The sequence below is a fragment of the Phasianus colchicus genome, chromosome 35, assembly GCF_987193195.1.
Source record: "Phasianus colchicus chromosome 35, bPhaCol1.hap1.1, whole genome shotgun sequence".
Lineage (NCBI taxonomy): Eukaryota > Metazoa > Chordata > Aves > Galliformes > Phasianidae > Phasianus > Phasianus colchicus.
Window position 1 is genome coordinate 2,182,285 of NC_143470.1, and position 20,542 is coordinate 2,202,826.

A 20,542-nucleotide genomic window follows, 5' to 3' on the forward strand; every position below is an offset into this window, starting at 1 on the left:
ATGGTGACATTAAAATGGAGGACAAAGTGGGGACATTGAAATTGGGGACAAAATGGGTGACGAAATGGGGACATTGGGATGGGGACAAAATGGTGGCATTGAGATGGGGGACAAAATGGGGACATAAATGGGGACAAAATGGTGGCACTGGGATGGGGACAAAATGGTGGCATTGGGATGGGGTGGAGGTGGCAATAAAGACTTTTCAACCCCAGAAAATGGCTCAAAATTGGGTTATTTTGGGGAAAATTGGGTTATTTTGGGTGGAAAATGAGTTATTTTGGGGGAAATTGGGTTGTTTTGGGAGAAAATTGGGTTATTTTGGTAGAAAATGAGTTATTTTGGGGAAAAATTGGGTTATTTTGGGGGGAAAATGTTATTTTGGGGAAAAATTGTGTTGTTTTGGGGGAAAATTGGGTTATTTTGTTGAAAATTTGGGTTATTTGGGGGGAAATCGGGTTATTTGTGGGAAAATAGTTCTGAGGGGGGAGAACTGAAGTTATTTTGGGTGAAAATAATGGATATTTTAGGGAAAATTGGGGGTATTTTGGGTGGAAAATGAGTTATTCTGGGGGAAAATCGGGTTCTTTTGTTGACAAATTGGGTGATTTTCTTGAAAATTTGGGTTATTTGGGGGGGAAATTGGGTTATTTGGGGAAAAATATTTCTGGGGGGGGAGAACTGGGGTTATTTTGGGTGAAAATAATGGATATTTTAGGGAAAAATGGGGTATTTTGAGGCGAAAATGGGTTATTTGGGGGGAAATTGCGTTCCTTTGGGGGAAAATTGGGTTCTTAGGGGGGAAAATTGGGTTATTTTGGTCAAGTTTGGAAATTTTGGGGGGCAAGGGGGGGGGAAAATGTGTTATTTGGGGGAAATATTATTATTTTTTGGGGGGGGGAGGGGCATTATATGGTTATATGGAGGTGACGTGGATGTAAAACGTGGCCATTTCACGGGAAAACGAGGACGGAACTCCTCCAAAATTCTCATTTTTTTATTCTTATGGTAAAAAAAAAAGCAAACAAACCCACATTTGGTATCTAGATTTAAAAAATAAATGGGGAGGGGGATCCCTACGTGCTGTGCTTCTGCCTCTTCCAAAAACGTTTGACGTCGGGGTGACCTCCTGGGGTCACCACCATGAGACGTCGCGTGGGGTTTTCGAACATCAACACCCCCAAAGACCTGGCGTGGTCACGAAGAACCTCAAAGTCCACCTGGGATAGGAATTGGTTGTAGAGCACTCCTAAAAATTTGGGGGGGGTGGGGGGAAGAGAAAAAAGATGGGGGGACGATGAGGATTTTTTTTAGAGAGCGGGTGGCATCAAGGCTTGGTGGTGGCGTCGATGCGTGGAGATGGACACAAAGATGCCACCAACCCTTGGAGATGGACCCAAAGATGCCACCAACCCTTGGAGATGGACCCAATGATGCCACCAACCAGTGGTGATGGCACCAATGGTGGCGTCGACGCGTGGAGATGGACACAAAGGTGTCACCAACCCTTGGAGATGGAACCAAAGATGCCACCAACCAATGGAGATGGACCCAAAGATGCCACCAACCCATGGAGATGGAACCAAAGATGCCACCAACCAATGGAGATGGACCCAAAGATGCCACCAACCCTTGGAGATGGCCCCAAAGATGCCACCAACCCATGGAGATGGACCCAATGATGCCACCAACAAGTGGTGATGGCACCAATGGTGGCGTCGATGCGTGGTGATGGACCCAAAGATGCCACCAACCAATGGAGATGGCACCAATGGTGGCGTCGACGCGTGGAGATGGACACAAAGATGTCACCAACCCTTGGAGATGTTCCCAAAGATGCCACCAACCCTTGGAGATGGAATCAAAGATGCCACCAACCCTTGGAGATGGCCCCAAAGATGCCACCAACCCATGGAGATGGACCCAATGATGCCACCAACAAGTGGTGATGGCACCAATGGTGGCGTCGATGCGTGGTGATGGACCCAAAGATGCCACCAACCAATGGAGATGGCACCAATGGTGGCGTCGACGCGTGGAGATGGACACAAAGATGTCACCAACCCTTGGAGATGTTCCCAAAGATGCCACCAACCCTTGGAGATGGAATCAAAGATGCCACCAACCCTTGGAGATGGAATCAAAGATGCCACCAACCCATGGAGATGGACCCAATGATGCCACCAACAAGTGGTGATGGCACCAATGGTGGCGTCGATGCGTGGTGATGGACACAAAGGTGTCACCAACCCTTGGAGATGTTCCCAAAGATGCCACCAACCCATGGAGATGGCCCCAAAGATGCCACCAACCAATGGAGATGGAATCAAAGATGCCACCAACCCTTGGAGATGGACCCAAAGATGCCACCAATCAATGGAGATGGACCCAAAGATGCCACCAATCCTTGGAGATGGCCCCAATGATGCCACCAACCCTTGGAGATGGCACCAATGGTGGCGTCGACGCGTGGAGATGGTGCCAAAGATGCCACCAACCAATGGAGATGGACCCAAAGATGCCACCAACCCATGGAGATGGGCCCAAAAGATGCCACCAACCAATGGAGATGGAATCAAAGATGCCACCAACCCTTGGAGATGGACCCAAAGATGCCACCAACCCTTGGAGATGGCCCAAAAGATGCCACCAACCAATGGTGATGGCACCAGTGGTGGCGTCGATGCGTGGAGATGGTCCCAAAGATGCCACCAACCCATGGAGATGGTCCCAAAGATGCCACCAACCCTTGGAGATGGCTCCAAAGATGCCACCAACCCTTGGAGATGGCCCCAAAGATGCCACCAACCCATGGAGATGGACCCAAAGATGCCACCAACCCATGGAGATGGCTCCAAAGATGCCACCAACCCTTGGAGATGGCCCCAAAGATGCCACCAACCCTTGGAGATGGCACCAATGTTGGCATCAACCAATGGAGATGGAACCAAAGATGCCACCAATCAATGGTGGCATTGACGCATGGAGATGGAACCAAAGATGCCACCAACCATTGGAGATGGCCCCAAAGATGCCACCAACCCATGGAGATGGCACCAATGGTGGCATCGACGCGTGGAGATGGACCCAAAGATGCCACCAACCAATGGGGATGTCCCCAAAGATGCCACCAACCCATGGAGATGTCCCCAGTGATGGCACCAACCCTTGAGACGTCCCCAATGATGGCACCAACCCTTGGAGATGTCCCCAAAGATGCCACCAACCCTTGGAAATGTCCGCAATGATGCCACCAACCCATGGAGATGTCCCCAATGATGGCACCAACCCTTGGAAATGTCCCCAATGATGGCAGCAACCCATGGAGATGTCCCCAATGATGGCACCAACCCTTGGAAATGTCCCCAGTGATGGCACCAACCCTTGAGACGTCCCCAATGATGCCACCAACCCTTGGAGACGTCCCCAAGGATGCCACCAACCCTTGGGGACACCTCCATGGAGGCCACCAACCCTTGGGGACACCACTGTCCCCCCTCCTCACCCTCGGAGAAGCGCAGTCGGTCCCTCTCCAGCTCCCAGAGGCGGATCTGGTCGGTGATGGTGGGGGGCAACACCGGGCTCTGTGGGGTTATGGGGTACAGGGACAGTGTGGGGAGGGGTCCTTTGGGGGGTCCTCCCCACATTTTGGGGTCCCCTCCCCTCCCAATGCTCACCTGCTTGGCCATGATTGGATGCGCCCGCGTGCGCAGGAAGTGGATAATCTGGGGTGGGGGGGGGAGAAAGGGGGGTTTTAATGGGAGACCCCAATACCCCATGGGTCACCCCAATACTCCACGGGTCACCCCAGTGCCCCATAGATCAACCCAACACCCTATGGGGCCAATCAGAATCCCCGTGGGGCACCCTGATATCCCATAGTGCACCCCAAGGTCCTCAGCACTGCTATGGGGTGCCCCAGTGCACCATAGAGCACCCCAATACCCCATGGCTTACCCCATAGGGCACCCCAACACCCCCAAAGGGCATCCCAACACCGCATGGCGTACCCATAGGTCACCCCAAAACCCTACAGTGCACCCCAACACCCCATAGGGCACGACAGAACCCCATGGCTTACCCCATAGGGCACCCCAACACCCCATAAGGAACCTCAACACCCCATGGCTTACCCCGTAGGGCACCCTAACACCCCATGGGGCACCCAGACACTATGGTTTACTCTATAGGGCACCCCAACACCCCATAGAGCACCCCAAGACCCCATGGCTTACCCAGTAGGGCACCCCAACACCCCATAGAGCACCCCAAGACCCCATAGCTTACCCTATAGGGTACCCCAACACCCTATAAGGCACCTCGACACCCCATGGCTTACCCCATATGGCACCCAACACCCCATAGGGCACCCCAGGACCCCATGGCATACCCTATAGAACACCCCAACACCCCATAGGGCACTTCAACACCCCATGGCTTACCCTATAGGGCATCCCAACACCCTATAGGGCACCTCGACACCCCATGGCTTACCCTATAGGGCACCCCAACACCCCATGGCTTACCCCATAGGGCACCCCAACACCCCATAGGGCACCTTGACACCTCATGGCTTACCCTATAGGGCACCCCATCACCCCATAGAGCACCCTGATGCTCTATGGCTTACCCTATAGGGGTAGGGCACCCCAACATCCCATAGGGCACTTCAACACCCCATGGATTACCCTATAACACCCCAAGACCCCATGGCTTACCTAGTAGGGCACCCCAACACCCCATAGAGCACCCCAAGACCCCATGGCTTACCCCATAGAGCACCCCAACACCCCATAGGGCACCCCAACACCCCATAGGGCACCTCGACACCCCACGGCTTACCCCATATGACACCCCAACACCCCATAGAGCACCACAAGACCCCATGGCTTACCCCATAGGGCACCTCGACACCCCATGGCTTACCCTATAGGGCACCCCATCACCCCATAGAGCACCCTGACACTCTATGGCTTACCCTATAGGGGTAGGGCACCCCAACACCCCATAGGGCACCCCGACACCCCATGGCTTACCCCATAAGGCACCTCCAGCCCCAATGCCACCCCTCTGACTGCGCCGGACCCCCCCACTGTCCCCATGTCCCCCCAGTGTCCCCACCTGGTCGGCCGTGATCCCATTGGCGATGGCTGCCTGCACGCTGTCCCTTGTCACCTGGGCCACCACCAGGTTGGGGAAACGGTACAGCAGCTCCGAGAAGAGAGCGATGAGAGCGATCTGCAGCTCTGAGTCTGGGGACAAGGGGGACATGGTGGGGACATGGTGGGGATGGGGGGGTATGGGGACATCGCAGGGATAGGGGGACATCATGGGGATGGGGGGTATGGGGACATCGCAGGGATAGGGGACATTATGGGGACATGGTGGGGATGGGGGGTATGGGGACATCGCAGGGATAGGGGACATTATGGGGACATCGTGGGGATGGGGGGGTATGGGGGCATCCCAGGGACGGGGGGACATCGTGGGGGACATCGTGGGGGACATCGTGGGGATGGGGACATGAGGACACGATGGAGACATGAGACACTGAGCAATGGGGACATGGGGACACGATGGGGACATGGGGACACCATGGGGACATGAGGACACCATGGGGACATGGGGACATTGGGCAATGGGGACATGGGGAATGGGGACATGATGGGGACATGAGACATTGGGGAATGGGGACATGGGGACACCATGAGGTTATGAGACAAGGGGAATGGGTACATGGGGACATCATGGGGACATGGGGACATGATGGGGACATAGGGACACCATAGGGACATGGGGAATAGGGACATGGGGACACCATGGGGACGTGATGGGGACACTGGGGAATGGGGACATGAGGACATGAGACATGGGGAATGGGGACATGAGACATTGGGGAATGGGGACATGTGGACACCATGGGGACATGAGACGTTGGGGAATGGGGACATGTGGACACCATGGGGACATGAGACATGGGGAATGGGGACATGGGGAATGGGAACACCATGAGGGCACCATGGGGACATAAGGACATGGGTGATGGTGACATGGGGACACGATGGGGACATGATGGGGACATGAGACATTGGGGAATGGGAACACCATGGGGACACCATGGGGACATGAGACATGGGGAATGGGGACATGGGGACACCATGGGGACATGAGACATTGGGGAATGGGGACATGGGGACACGATGGGGACATGAGACATTGGGAAATGGGGACATGGGGACACGATGGGGACATGAGACGTTGGGGAATGGGGACATGGGGAATGGGAACACCATGAGGACACCATGGGGACATAAGGACATGGGTGATGGGGATATGGGGACACCATGGGTACATGAGACAAGGGGAATGGTGACATGGGGACACGATGGGGACACGATGGGGACACGATGGGGACACGATGGGGACACCCACCGGTGTAGGCGTAGATGCGGTAGTTGGTCTCCACCACGATGAAGCCACGGGTGTCGGGCTCCGGAGGTGTCCCCGATGTCCCCGAGGCCAAAGCGATGGCCAAACGTGTGGGGTAGAAGCGACGGGACTTGCGCTGTGGGGTGGACGTGGGTCCCCAGGTGTCCCCACGATGTCCCCACATCTACATGATGCCTCCGTGATGTCTCCTTGATCCCATAATGTCCCTACATCTCTGTGATGTCCCCATGATGTCCCCTTGGCCCCATAATGACCCCATGATGTCCTCTTGACCCCACAACGTCCCCATGATGTCCCCATGATGTCCCCTTGACCCCACAATGTCTCCATGATGTCCCCAAGTCTCCATGATGTCCCCATGATGTCCCCTTGGCCCCATAATGTCCCCATGATGACCCCACATCTACACGATGTTCCCATGATGTCCCCTTGACCCCATAATGTCCCCATGATGTCCCTAAGTCTCCATGATGTCCCCATGATGTCCCCTTGGCCCCATAATGTCCCCACATCTCCATGATGCCCCCACGATGTCCCCTTGGCCCCACAATGTCCCCATGAGGTCCCCTTGGCCCCACAATGTCCCCATGATGTCCCCTTGGCCCCATAATGTCCCCACATCTACATGATGCCCCCACGATGTCCCCTTGGCCCCACAATGTCCCCATGAGGTCCCCTTGGCCCCACAATGTCCCCACATCTCCATGATGCCCCCATGATGTCCCCTTGGCCCCACAACGTCCCCATGATGTTCCCATGACGTCCCCTCGGCCCCACAATGTCCCCATGATGTCCCCAAGTCTCCATGATGTCCCCATGATGTCCCCTTGACCCCACAATGTCCCCATGATGTCCTCACATCTCCATGATGTCCTCTTGACCCCATAACGTCCCCATAATGATGCTCCCTTGACCCCACAACATCCCCACATCTCCATGATGTCCCCATGACGTCCCCTTGACCCTACAACGTCCCCATGATGTTCCCATGACGTCCCCTCGGCCTCACAATGTCCCCATGATGTCCCCAAGTCTCCATGATGTCCCCATGATGTCCCCTTGACCCCACAATGTCCCCATGATGTCCTCACATCTCCATGATGTCCTCTTGACCCCATAACGTCCCCATAATGATGCTCCCTTGACCCCACAACATCCCCACATCTCCATGACGTCCCCATGACATCCCCTTGACCCCACAATGTCCCCATGATGTCCCCACGTCCCCATGACGTCCCCTTGGCCCCACAATTTCCCTACGATGTCCCCACGTCCCCATGACGTCCCCTTGACCCCACAATGTCCCCATGATGTCCCCACGTCCCCATGACGTCCCCTTGGCCCCACAATTTCCCTACGATGTCCCCACGTCCCCATGATGTCCCCTTGGCCCCACAATTTCCCTACGATGTCCCCACGTCCCCATGACGTCCCCTTGGCCCCACAATTTCCCTCCGATGTCCCCACGTCCTCACGACGTCCCTGTGCCCCACAGTGTCCCCACAACGTCCCCACAGTGTCCCCACGCTGCCCCAAAACGCCCACCTTCCTCTGGAACACCAACCCGAACTCCCTCAGGTGCTGCAGGAAGGTCAGCAAGGAATCACTCATCCCCTCCACCGAATAATCCTGGGGAATAATCCTGTGTGTGTGATTTACACCCCACAACAACACCCAACACCAACCCACAACAACCCAACAACACCCAACAGCGACCCACAAAAACCGTTCATCCCCAGCAACAACCCACAAAACCCAATAACAACCCACAACAACCCAATGATACCCAACACCAACCCACCGACACCCCACAACACCCAACAACCCACCAACAACCATTCACCCCCAGCAACAACCCACCAACACCCAACAACAACCCACCGACACCCAACAACCCACAGACACCCCAGAAAACTCAACAACAACCCACAACAACCCATCAACAACCATTCACCCCCAGCAACAACCCACCGGCACCCAACACCAACCCACCGACACCCCACAACAACCAACAACATCCCACAGCAACCCACCAACAACCATTCACCCCCAGCAACAACCCACCGACACCCCACAACACCCAAAAACCCAACAACAACCATTCATCCCCAGCAACAACCCACTGACACCCAACACCAACCCACCAACACCCAACACCAACCCACCAACACCCAACACCAACCCAACAACCCACAAGAACCCACCAACAACCATTCACCCCCACCAACACCCCACAAAACCCAACAACAACCCACAACAGCCCACCGACACCCAACACCAACCCACCGACACCCCACAACATCCAGCAACAACCCACCAACAACCCACCAACAACCATTCACCCCCAGCAACAACCCACCGACACCCCACAACACCCAACAACCCACAACAACCCACCAACAACCCACCCACAACCATTCACCCCCCAGCAACACCCCACAACACCCAACAACAGCCCACAACAACCATTCACCCCCCATTTTCCCTATCCTCCCCACTTTCCCCCCATTTCCCCCAATTCTTTCCAGTTCTTCCTACATTTCCCCATTTTCCCCCCAATTCCCCCCCCAATTCTCCCCCAATTTGCCCCCATTTTCCCACTTTCCTCTCAACTTTTCCCCAGTTTTCCCACTTTTCCCCCCAATTTTCCCACTTCTCCCCCAATTTTCCCCCAATTTTCCCATTTCTCCCCTCAATTCCCCTCATTTCTCCCCACCACCCCCCAACTTTCCCAATTCTCCCCCAGTTCTCCCCCAATTTTCCCATTTTCCCCCAATTCTCCCCCAATTTTCCCAATTTCCCCCCCCAACTTTCCCACTTTTCCCCCCAATTCTCCCCCTATTTTCCCAATTCTCCCCCTATTTTCCCACTTTCCCTCAAATTCCCCCCCATTTTTTCCACTTTCCCCCCAATTTTCCCAATTTCCCCCCCTAACCTTCCCCCTTTCCCCCCAATTTTCCCAATTTCCCCCCAACCTCCCAATTTCCCCCCAATTTTCCCAATTTCACCCCAACTTTCCCACTTTCCCCCCAATTTTCCCAATTTCCCCCCCAACTTTACCACTTTCCCCCCAATTCTCCCCCAATTTTCCCAATTCTCCCCAAATTTCCCCCCCCCCCCACCTTTCCCAGGGTGCTGAAGCTCAGCTGGAAGAGAAAGGAGAGAATCTCCACCAGATCCATGCCACGTGCCTGGGGGGGAGCAAAAAATAGGGGGGGTTGAAGGTGGTCCTGGGGGTCTATTGAGGAATTTGGGGGTTCTGGAGAAAGTGGGGGGGCTGGGGGGGGTCCTAAAGGTGAATTTTATGGGGGGGTTCTAAAGGGGACGATCATCCCAAGAAGAAAATTTTGGGGTCCTGGATGGGAGGAGGGGGGGGGGTGATTTTGGGGGGGGGGGGGGTCCTGGGGTTCCAGAAAGGGATATGGGGGTCCTGGGGGGGGGGGGGGGGGTCCTTGGGGTACTGAGGATCTGTTGGAGCCCCATGGAGAAATTTGGGAGGATATTTGGGGGGGGGGGGCTAAGTAGATATTGGGGCCACAGGGAGGAATTTGGGGAGGATGGGGGGGGGGTCCTGTGGGGTTCTGGGGGGGGGCAGGGGGAGATATGGGGGTCCTGGATAAGGATTTTGGGGGGGTCCTGGGGGGTATATTGAGCTCCTGGGAGGGGGGGGGACATTGGGATCCCAAATTGGAATTTGGGGGAACGTGGGGAGGATCTACAGGGATGGAGGGGGGGGGGGTCTGGGGGAATATTGGGGTTCAGAGGAGGAATTTGTGTGGGGGGGGGGGAATCCTGGACAATAATGGGATCCCAAAAAAGGATTTGGGGGGGTCCAGGGTTGGGGGGGGGGGCTCTGTGGTCCCGTGGAGATATTTGGGGCTACTGGGGGGGGGGGGGGGAAGGGGGTTCTAGGATTCCATGGAGGCATTTGGGGCTCCTGGGGGGGGGGGGGGGATTTAGGGGTCCCAGATCCTTGAGGGGGGGGGGGTCCTGTGGATGTCTATGGGGGGGGACAGGGGGAGATATGGAGATTCTGGATAAGGATTTTGGGGGGGGGGGGTCTCTGGGGGGGTATATTGAGCTCCTGGGGGGGGGCACTGGGGGTCTATTGGAGTTCTATGGGGAAATCTGGGAGGATATTGGGGTCTTTGAGGGGGGGGGACATGGGGAGATATGGAGATTCTGGATAAGGATTTTGGGGGGGGGTCTCTGGGGGGGTAAATTGAGCTCCTGGGGGGGGGGCACTGGGGGTCTATTGAAGTCCTATGGTAAAATTTGGGAGGATCCTTGAGGAGGGGGGGGTCCTGTGGGTGTCTATGGGGGTGGACATGGGGAGATATGGAGATTCTGGATAAGGATTTTGGGGGGGGGGTCTCTGGGGGGGTAAATTGAGCTCCTGGGGGGGGGGGCACTGGGGGTCTATTGGAGTCCTATGGGGAAATTTGGGAGGATATTGGGGTTTTTTGGGGGGGGGGAAGAGGGGTGGCTTAGTAGATACTGGAGCCACGGGGGGGGGGGGGGGTCTTTGGGGGATCTGGGGGGGGGGTCTCTGGGGGTTCCCCCCCCCCCCCTCACCTCAGCACCCCGCAGGTACTGCAGCACGAAGTACCAGAGCTGGGCAGGGGTGTCCAGCAGTAGGAATTGAAACCCAGCTGATGTGATGCAGGGGGCTTCCCCCCCCTCACTGTAGGGACCCTTGAGATCAGACCCCCCCCCCCCCTCCTCTTCCAAATCCTAAAACCCCCCCCATACCCTTCAAATAGCCTCCAGACCCCCCAAAATCCAAGGACCCCCCCCAAACCCACTCTTGGGACCCCCCCCAAATAGCCCCCAGACCCCCCAAAACCCAAAGGACCCCCCCCTAAACCCACTCCTGGGACCCCCCCAGTAGCCCCCAGACCCCCCAAAACCCAAAGGACCCCCCCAAATCCACTCCAGAGACCCCCCCAAATAGCCCCCAGACCCCTGAAACCGAGGGACCCCCCCAAAACCCATTCCTGGGACCCCCCCCAGGAGCCCTCAGAACCCCCAAAACCCAAGGATCCCCCCCAGACCCACTCCTGGGACCCCCTAGTAGCCCCCAGACCCCCCAAAACCCAGAGGACCCCCCCCCAAATCCACTCCTGGGACCCCTCCAGTAGCCTCCAGACACCCCAGAATCCAAGGACCCCCCCAAACCCACTCTTGGGACCCCCCAAAACAGCCTCCAGACCCCCAAAACCCAAAGGACCCCCCCAAACTCACTCCTGGGACCCCCCCAATAGCCTCCAGACCCCCCAAAATCCAAGGACCCCCCCCAAACCCACTCCTGGGACCCCCCCAAATAGCCCCCAGACCCCCAAAACCGAGGGACCCCCCCCAAAACCCACTCCTGGGACCCCCTAGTAGCCCCCAGACCCCCAAAAACGAGGGACCCCCCCAAAACCCACTCCTGGGACCCCCCCAAATAGCCCCCTGACCCCCCAAAACCCAAGGACCCCCCCCAAACCCACTCCTGGGACCCCCCCAAATAGCCCCCAGACCCCTGAAACCGAGGGACCCCCCCCAAACCCACTCCTGGGACCCCCCAAAATAGCCACCAGACCCCCCAAAACCCAAAGGACCCCCCCCTAAACCCACTCCTGGGACCCCCCCAGGAGCCCTCAGAACCCCCAAAACCCAAGGATCCCCCCCAAACCCACTCTTGGGACCCCCCCAAATAGCCCCCAGACCCCTGAAACCGAGGGACCCCTCCCAAACCCACTCTTGGGATCCCCCCAAATAGCCCCCAGACCCCCCAAAACCACTAAGACCCCCCCAACCCCATCCCTAAGACCCCCCCACCCCCTCCATCCCCCCCTTTCCCACACACCCCCTCCACCCCCCATCCCCTTCAACCCCCCCAACCCCCTCCAAATCCCACCCCACACCCCCCATCACCCCCACGCCCCCCCAAAAAACCCCACAAAGACCCCCCCAGACCCCTCCCCAAACCTTAAGTGCCCCCCCACCCCCTCCAACCCCCCTTTCCCACACACCCCCTCCACCCCCCACCCCCTCCATCCCCCCCTTTCCCACACACCCCCTCCACCCCCCATCCCCTTCAACCCCCCCAACCCCCACCGAATCCCACCCCACACCCCCCATCACCCCCCAGACCCCCCCAAAAACCCCACAAAGACCCCCCCAACCCAATCTCTAAGACCCCCCCACCCCCTCCAACCCCCCCTTCCCACACCCCCCTCCACCCTCCATCCCCTTCAACCCCCCCAACCCCCTCTGAATCCCACCCCACACCCCCCACCACCCCCCAGACCCCCCCAAAAACCCCACCGTGCCCCCCCCCAGGACCTCCCCTCTCCCCCCCCCAAAAAAAAAACCCCAACCTTTTCATCAGCCCCGCCTGCACCAAAAGCTGAGCCAGGTCCTGACTCACCGCCGCGCTGGGAGACCCCACCATAAAATGCAAAATCACCTGTAGAGAGAAATAGGAAAATAAAAAAGACCCCCCCCCAGCGGGTATTTAGGACCATAAGACCCCCCCCCACGCCCCCCCGCCCCCCCCATCTCCTTACCTCCCATCGTTCTTCAGCATATTTATCCAATGCAGGCACAGCACGGGCGTGTTTGTCGGGTCCCAGCGGGGCGGTGTCGTCCGACCACGCGCTGCCCCTTTAAGAAAGACCCCCCCCCCAATATTATAAACAAGGCGGGGGGGGGGCCATAAAAGATCCCCTGGTCCGTCCCCCCCCCACAGACACCCTAAAATCCCATTGCTTCCATTGCCATGCCTCACTGCCCCCCTCCCCAACCCCATTCACCCCCCGTTGCCCCCCATAACCCCCAATGCCCCCCCCCTTTATCCCCCCCCCATTGCCTCCAATTGACCCCCATTGCCCCCCCCTCCCCATTGCCCTCCCCCACAACCCCATTCCCCTCCCCATATCTCCATCATCCCATACCCCCCCCATGCCTATTTCCCCCCCCCATAACCCCATTGCCCCCCATGCATCCCCATTGCCCCCCCATATCCCCCCCCACGTCCTCATTGCCCCCCCCATATCCCCCCCCCACATCCTCACTGCCCCCCCAAGCATCCCCACTGCCCCTCCTTATTCCCATTGCCCCCCCATGTCCCCCCCCCACGGCCCCCCCATACCCCCATCACCCCATGCCCCCCCATCACCCCATTACCCCCCCCTTTATCCCCCCCATCGCCTCCAATTGACCCCCCATTACCCCCCCCTCCCCACTGCCCCCCTCCACGGCCCCCCCCATAACCCCATTCCCCTCCCCATATCGCCATCATCCCATACCCCCCCCATGCCTACTTCCCCCCCCCCCATCCCCATTGCCTCCCCATATTCCCCCCCACATCCTCATTGCCCCCCCATATCTCCATTGCCCCCCCATATTCCCCCCACATCCTCATTGCCCCCCCCACATCCTCATTGCCCCCCCCCTTATTCCCATTGCCCCCCCATACCCCCCCCCCACATCCTCATTGGCCCCCCCATACCCGCATCACCCCATGCCCCCCCATCACCCCATTGCCCCCCCCCGTTATCCCCATTGCCTCCCCATATTCCCATCACCCCATGCCCCCCCCCAGGTCCTCATTGCCCCCCCCATACCCCCAGTGCCCCCCATATTCCCATTGCCCCCCCATGTCCTCATTGCCTCCCCTTATTTCCACGACCCCCCCCCATCCCCATCACCCCATGGCCCCCCCATCTGCCCAACACCCCACTGCCCCCCCATGTCCTCACTGCCCCCCATCACCCCATGCCCCCCCCCCCCCCCCCCATGTCCCCATCACCCCCCCATACCCCCATCGCCCCCCCCCTTATCCCCATTGCCTCCCCATATTCCCATAACATCATGCCCCCCCCCCCAGGTCCTCATTGCCCCCCATATTCCCATTGCCCCCCCATGTCCTCATTGCCCCCCCTTATCCCCACTGCCCCCCCCATATCCCCATCATCCCATTACCCCCCCATACCCCCATCACCCCCCATCACCCCATTGCCCCCCCATATCCCCTCAAGTCCCCATTTCCCCCCCATCGCCCCCCCATCATCCCATTGCCCCCCCATATCCACGTTGCTCCCCCATGTCCCCATGCCCCCCCATGTCCCCATTCCCCCCCCTCACCCCATTGCCCCCCATATCCCCCCATGTCCACATCGCCCCCCCAAGTCCCCATTACCCCATTGCCCCCCCATATCCCCACCGCCCCCCCATATTCCCATCACCCCATGCCCCCCCATATCCCCATTGCCCCCCCATATCCCCACTGCCCCCCCATGTCCCCATCACCCCCCATAACCCCATCATCCCACTGCCCCCCCATACCCCTATTGCCCCCCCATACCCCCATCACCCTATTGCCCCCCATTGCCCCCCCATGTCCCCATTATCCCATGCCCCCCCATATCCCCACCGCCCCCCCATATTCCCATCACCCCATGCCCCCCCCATGCCCTCATTGCCCCCCCATGTCCCCATCACCCCCCCATAACCCCATCATCCCATTGCCCCCCCATCACCCCATTGCCCCCCCATATCCCCCCAAGTCCCCATTTCCCCCCCATCGCCCCCCCATCACCCCATTGCCCCCCCATATCCCCTCAAGTCCCCATTTCTCCCCCATCGCCCCCCCATCATCCCATTGCCCCCCCATGTCCACGTTGCCCCCCCAAGTCCCCATTACCCCATGCCCCCCCCCATGTCCCCATTGCTTCCCCATACCCCCATCACCCCCCATCACCCCATGCCCCCCATATCCCCACCACCCCCCCATATCCCCATCACCCCATGCGCCCCCATGCCCTCACTGCCCCCCCCATGTCCCCATCACCCCCCCATAACCCCATTACCCCCCCATATCCCCCCCATACCCTCATCACCCCATGCCCCCCCCATCACCCCACTGCCCCCCCATCACCCCATGCCCCCCCTTGCCCTCATTGCCCCCCCCCCCATCCCCCCCAGCCCCTTCTCACCCCCCCAGCAGAGCAATGCGGAGGTTCTGTCGAAATTGGGGGTGCAGGACCACCCCCGGGAGCCCCCCCGGCAGCGTGTGGGGGTGCCACAGCCTCAGCGCCAACAGCATCTCCTGGCTGTCTGCCTGTTCCCTACAGCCGCACAGGCAACAGCGTCACACCTCAGTCGTCCAGGGACCCCCTCAGTCCTCCAGGGACCCCCCTCCCATCCCATAAGACCCCCCCTGAGTCCGTTATCCCTTCCTCCCCCACCCCACAAGACCCCCCCAGACCGCCAACAGCATCTCCTGGCTGTCTGCCTGTTCCCTACAGCCGCACAGGCAACAGCGTCACACCTCAGTCCTCCAGGGACCCCCTCAGTCCTCCAGGGACCCCCCTCCCACCCCATAAGACCCCCCCCACACCCCGAGTCCCTTACCCTCTCCTCCCCCACCCCACAAGACCCCCCAGACCTGAGTCCCCTACCCCCCCCCCACCCTATAAGACTCCCCCCCCAAGTCCCCAACCCCCCCCACAAGACCGCCCCCCCCCAGTCCCTTACCCCCCCCACAAGACCCCCCCCCCCCCAGTCCCCTACCCCCCCCACCAAGACCCCCCCCCAATCCCCTACCCACCCCACCCCTTAAGACCCGCCCCCGTCTCCCTTCCCCCCAGGTGACCCCCCCCTTCCCCTCCCCCCATGCAACCCCCCCATGCGACCCCCCCCCCCTTGCCCCCCATTTGACCCCCCTTCCCCCCCCATGTGACCCCCCCTATTTGACCCCCCCTTCCCTTCCCCTCCCTTCCCCCCCTCCCCCCATTTGACCCCCCCTTCCCCCCCCATGTGACCCCCCTCCCTTCCCCCCCATATGACCCCCCCCATTTAACCCCCTCTTCCCCCCCCTTCCCCTCCCTTCCCCCCCTCCCCCCCATTTGACCCCCCCTTCCCCTCCCTTCCCCCCCCATATGACCCCCCCCATTTAACCCCCTCTTCCCCCCCATTTGACCCCCCCTTCCCCCCCCATGCGACCCCCCTGCCTTCCCCCCTTCCCCCCCATTTGACCCCCCCTTCCCCTCCCTTCCCCCCCATATGACCCCCCCATATGACCCCCCCTTGCCCCCCCCATTTAACCCTCTTCCCCCCTTCCCCCCCATTTGACCCCCACTCCCCCTCCCTTCCCCCCCTCCCCCCATTTGACTCCCCTTCCCCCCCCTCCCTCCATTTGACCCCCCCCCTTCCCCCCCATTTGACGCCCCCTTCCCACCCCCTTCCCTCCCCCCATTTGACCCCCCCTCTCCCCCCTCCCCCCCATTTGACCCCCCTTCCCCCCCCCCCCATATGACCCCCCCCCTTGCCCCCCCCCCCCACCTACTTGCTGTACTCCTTCTTCACCCACAGCCCCACAGCAGCCTGGGGCAGGGGCTGCTCCAGGAACAGCATCCGCATCACCCCCACCTGCGCCAGCCCTGGCAGCTCCCTGGGGGGGGGGGACACCCACTTAATAACCATTATTAGCTCCCATTCCTCATTATTAGCCCCCATTCCCCGCTATCAGCACTTAATCCGTCGCTATTAATCCCTATTCCCCCACTGTTCCTCCTTTTCTTCCTGCTATCACCTCTCCTTCCCCATTTATTCCCTTTTGTTTGCCGTTATTAGTAATTATTAGCACGCTATTAGTGATTATTTCCCCCTTATTCCCCCATATTCCTCATCATTTGTGGTTATTCCCCGTTATTAGCAATTCCCCCTCGTTATTCTGCTTTCCCTCTATTGTTAAAGCTTTATTCCCTATCATCAACCATTATTACCTACAGTTCCTCCACTATTTATAATTAATTTCCCCTTATTAATAATAATTTCCCTAATATCATCCTCTCTGTTCCATAATTAGCAGTTATTTCGTCGCTATTAAGGCTTAATTTGCCATTATTAGGAATTATTTTCTCACTGTTAATCTCCATACGCCATCATTAGCAACGAGTCCCCCATTATTTCTAATTACGTCCCTCTTATTAATTGCTATTTCCTAATATTTTGCCACTTATTCCCCTATTAAGAATTATTTTATGGCTATTAGCCATTATTTACCTGCTATTAATCTACATAAACTCTCATTAGCAGCAATTTCCCCATAATTAACAATTATTTTCTAACCTTCATTTTTTTGCATCCCATTATTTGCAACCACATCCCCACTATTAACAATTATTTCCCTAATAATTCATTAATTATTAGCTCCTAACCACAACATCAGCACCTATCTCACTGCTACTTACACTTATTTCCCAATTATTAACAATTATTTTCCCACCATTACCCATTAATTCATTAATTATTAGCTCCTAATCAACAACAATAGAGTTTATTCCGCTCTTATTTGCATTTATTTCCCATTATTAGCGATTATTTGTTTTCCATTTCTAATTATTGCTCTATTATTAAGGATTAATAACCCCAAAATGAAGCAATATAGAGGAAATATGGGGTTCGGGGGCTTTGGGGGGGGGTTTGTAGGGGATTTGGGGGGGGGTCTGGGGGGGCATAGAGGATATAAAGGGTCTGGGGGCTTTGGGGGGGTCTGTAGGGGATCTGGGGGGGCATAGGGGGGGTATATAGGGGATTTGGGGGGGGTCTTGGGGGGCATAGGGGGTATAGAGGGTCTGTGGGCTTTGGGTGGGGGGCTGTAAGGGATTTGGGGGGGGTTCTGGGGGGGCATAGGGGGTATAGAGGGTCTGGGGGCTTTGGGGGGGCTCTGTAGGGGATTTGGGGGAGTCTGGGGTTTTTGGGGGGGCATAGTGGATATAGAGGGTGTGGGGTCTTTGGGGGGGGGCTGTAGGGGATTTTTGGGGGGGTCTGGGGGGGTATAGGGGATATAGAGGGTCTGGGGGCTTTGGGGGGGGTATATAGGGGATTTGGGGGGGGGTCTTGGGGGGCATAGGGGATATAGAGGGTCTGGGGGCTTTGGGGGGCTATATAGGGGATTTGGGGGGGATTTTGGGGGGGCATAGGGGGTATAGAGGGTCTGGGGGCTTTGGGTGGGGGGCTGTAAGGGATTTGGGGGGGGTCTGGGGGGGTATAGGGGGTATAGAGGGTCTGGGGGCTTTGGGGGGGGTCTGTAGGGGATTTGAGGGGGCTTAGAGGGGGCATAGGGGATATAGAGGGTCTGGGGGCTTTGGGGGGGGTATATAGGGGATTTGGGGGGGGGTCTTGGGGGGCATAGGGGATATAGAGGGTCTGGGGGCTTTGGGGGGCTATATAGGGGATTTGGGGGGGATTTTGGGGGGGCATAGGGGGTATAGAGGGTCTGGGGGCTTTGGGTGGGGGGCTGTAAGGGATTTGGGGGGGGTCTGGGGGGGTATAGGGGGTATAGAGGGTCTGGGGGCTTTGGGGGGGGTCTGTAGGGGATTTGAGGGGGCTTAGAGGGGGCATAGGGGATATAGAGGGTCTGGGGGCTTTGGGGGGGGTATATAGGGGATTTGGGGGGGGGTCTTGGGGGGCATAGGGGATATAGAGGGTCTGGGGGCTTTGGGGGGGTCTATAGGGGATTTGGGGGGGTCTGGGGGGGCATAGGGGATATAGAGGGTCTGGGGGTTTTGGGGGGGGGCTGTAAGGGATTTGGGGGGGGTTTGGGGGGGTATAGGGGATATAGAGGGTCTGGGGGCTTTGGGGGGGTCTGTAGGGGGCATAGGGGGTATAGAGGGTCTGGGGGCTTTGGGTGGGGGGCTGTAAGGGATTTGGGGGGGGTCTGGGGGGGTATAGGGGGTATAGAGGGTGTGGGGGCTTTGGGGGGGGGTCTGTAGGGGATTTGAGGGGGCTTAGAGGGGGCATAGGGGATATAGAGGGTCTGGGGGCTTTGGGGGGGGTCTGTAGGGGATTTGGGGGGGGTTCTGGGGGGGTTAAACTCACCGAAACACAGCCAGGCAGGTGGCTGGGTGCCCATAGAGGCGATCGAGGAGGGGGGGGCTGAGACCCCGTAGGAATTCGTGCAGGTTTTTACACTGCAGCTGCCCCCCCCTCTGCAGCCGGGGGGCCGTCTCCATTTCCTCCTTCTAGACGCTCCCCCCCCCCCACCCCCCCCTTCCCTACCCTTCAACAGTGGGGGGGGGTCCCCAACTCCGCTGGGCATAAAAGAAAAGGGGGGGGGACACACACATTACACAGTGCCACAACCCCATAATATCTCTCCTCCACCCCCCCCCCTCTTTGATCCCCATTGGTCCTAAATATCCCCACATTGCCCCCCTCCAACACCTCCAGCCCCCCCCCCCCTCCAAGACCCCATTACCCCTATAACTGCCCCCCCCTTATTGTCCCTTTTATGCTCCCAAATCCCCCCCCAAAGCTCCTAATGCCCCCCCCCCAGGACCCTCACCACATCACCCCCATAACTGCCCCAACCCCCCCCCTTATTGCCCCCTTTATACCCCCAAAACTCCTGATGCCCCCCCAGGACCACCCCCATCACCCCATTACCCCCACAACTGCCCCAATCCCACCCCTACAGCCCCATTTATGCCCCAAAAGCCCCTGATACCCCCCCCCCAGGGACCCCCCCTCCATCACCCTATTATGCCCATAACTGTCCCACCCCCATAACTGCCCCAAGCCCCCCAATATCACCCAGCCCTCCCCCCCCCCAATACCCCATAGCTGCCCCCAACCTCCCCTACTGCCCCCTATAGGGCCCCATTGATCCCTATAACCACCCCAACCTCCCCTACTGCCCCTATAGGGCCCCATTGCTCCCTATAACCACTCCAACCTCCCCTATTGCCCCCTATAGGGCCCCATTGCTCCCTACAACCACCCCAACCTCCCCTACTGCCCCTATAGGGCCCCATTGATCCCCTATAACAGCCCCAACCTCCCCTACTGCCCCCTATAGGGCCCCATTGCTCCCTACAACCACCCCAACCTCCCCTACTGCCCCTATAGGGCCCCATTGCTCCCCTATAACAACCCCAACCTCCCCTATTGCCCCCTGTAGGGCCCCATTGTTCCCTATAACCATCCCTATTGCCCCCCCATAGGGCCGCATTGCCCCCCGCTCACTGTTTCTATGGGTCCCTATAGACCCCATAACGCCCCCCCCTTCCCCCATCGCCCCCCATATCCCTCACCGCTC

The 20,542-nt window shown here is 58.4% G+C and overlaps 1 protein-coding gene across 2 annotated transcripts; it reads right to left on the minus strand.

The window, feature by feature from the left end:
* Positions 1 to 906: 906 nt before the first annotated feature.
* Positions 907 to 19,510, minus strand: GTF2H4 (general transcription factor IIH subunit 4). 2 transcript variants are annotated; one of them, XM_090129145.1, is made up of 13 exons: positions 19,324 to 19,510; positions 16,787 to 16,891; positions 15,435 to 15,566; positions 13,005 to 13,101; positions 12,816 to 12,904; positions 11,026 to 11,134; positions 9,573 to 9,641; positions 7,996 to 8,079; positions 6,433 to 6,565; positions 5,122 to 5,252; positions 3,678 to 3,725; positions 3,506 to 3,584; positions 907 to 1,249 (listed from the first exon to the last, which is right to left on the minus strand). In XM_090129145.1, exons 1-13 carry the CDS (start codon positions 19,455 to 19,457, stop codon positions 1,077 to 1,079), a joined length of 1,383 nt encoding a protein of 460 aa, XP_089985271.1. In that variant the 5' UTR covers positions 19,458 to 19,510; the 3' UTR covers positions 907 to 1,076. The 2 variants fall into 2 exon arrangements, with proteins under 2 accessions (XP_089985271.1, XP_089985273.1); XM_090129147.1 differs by lacking the exon at positions 15,435 to 15,566 and having other exon boundaries at positions 959 to 1,249; positions 19,324 to 19,504.
* Positions 19,511 to 20,542: the final 1,032 nt, after the last annotated feature.

What these genes read in the sequence shown, in the direction of transcription:
- GTF2H4 (XM_090129145.1), bottom strand. Translation starts at nt 19,457, where the DNA reads ATGGAGACGGCCCCCCGGCTGCAGAGGGGGGGGCAGCTGCAGTGTAAA. An exon ending in GTGAAGAAGGAGTACAGCAA is followed by an intron (nt 15,567 to 16,786) that starts GTAGGTGGGGGG and finishes GTGCGGCTGTAG; the next exon opens with GGAACAGGCAGACAGCCAGG. An exon ending in AGTACCTGCGGGGTGCTGAG is followed by an intron (nt 9,642 to 11,025) that starts GTGAGGGGGGGG and finishes GCTCCCCCCCAG; the next exon opens with GCACGTGGCATGGATCTGGT.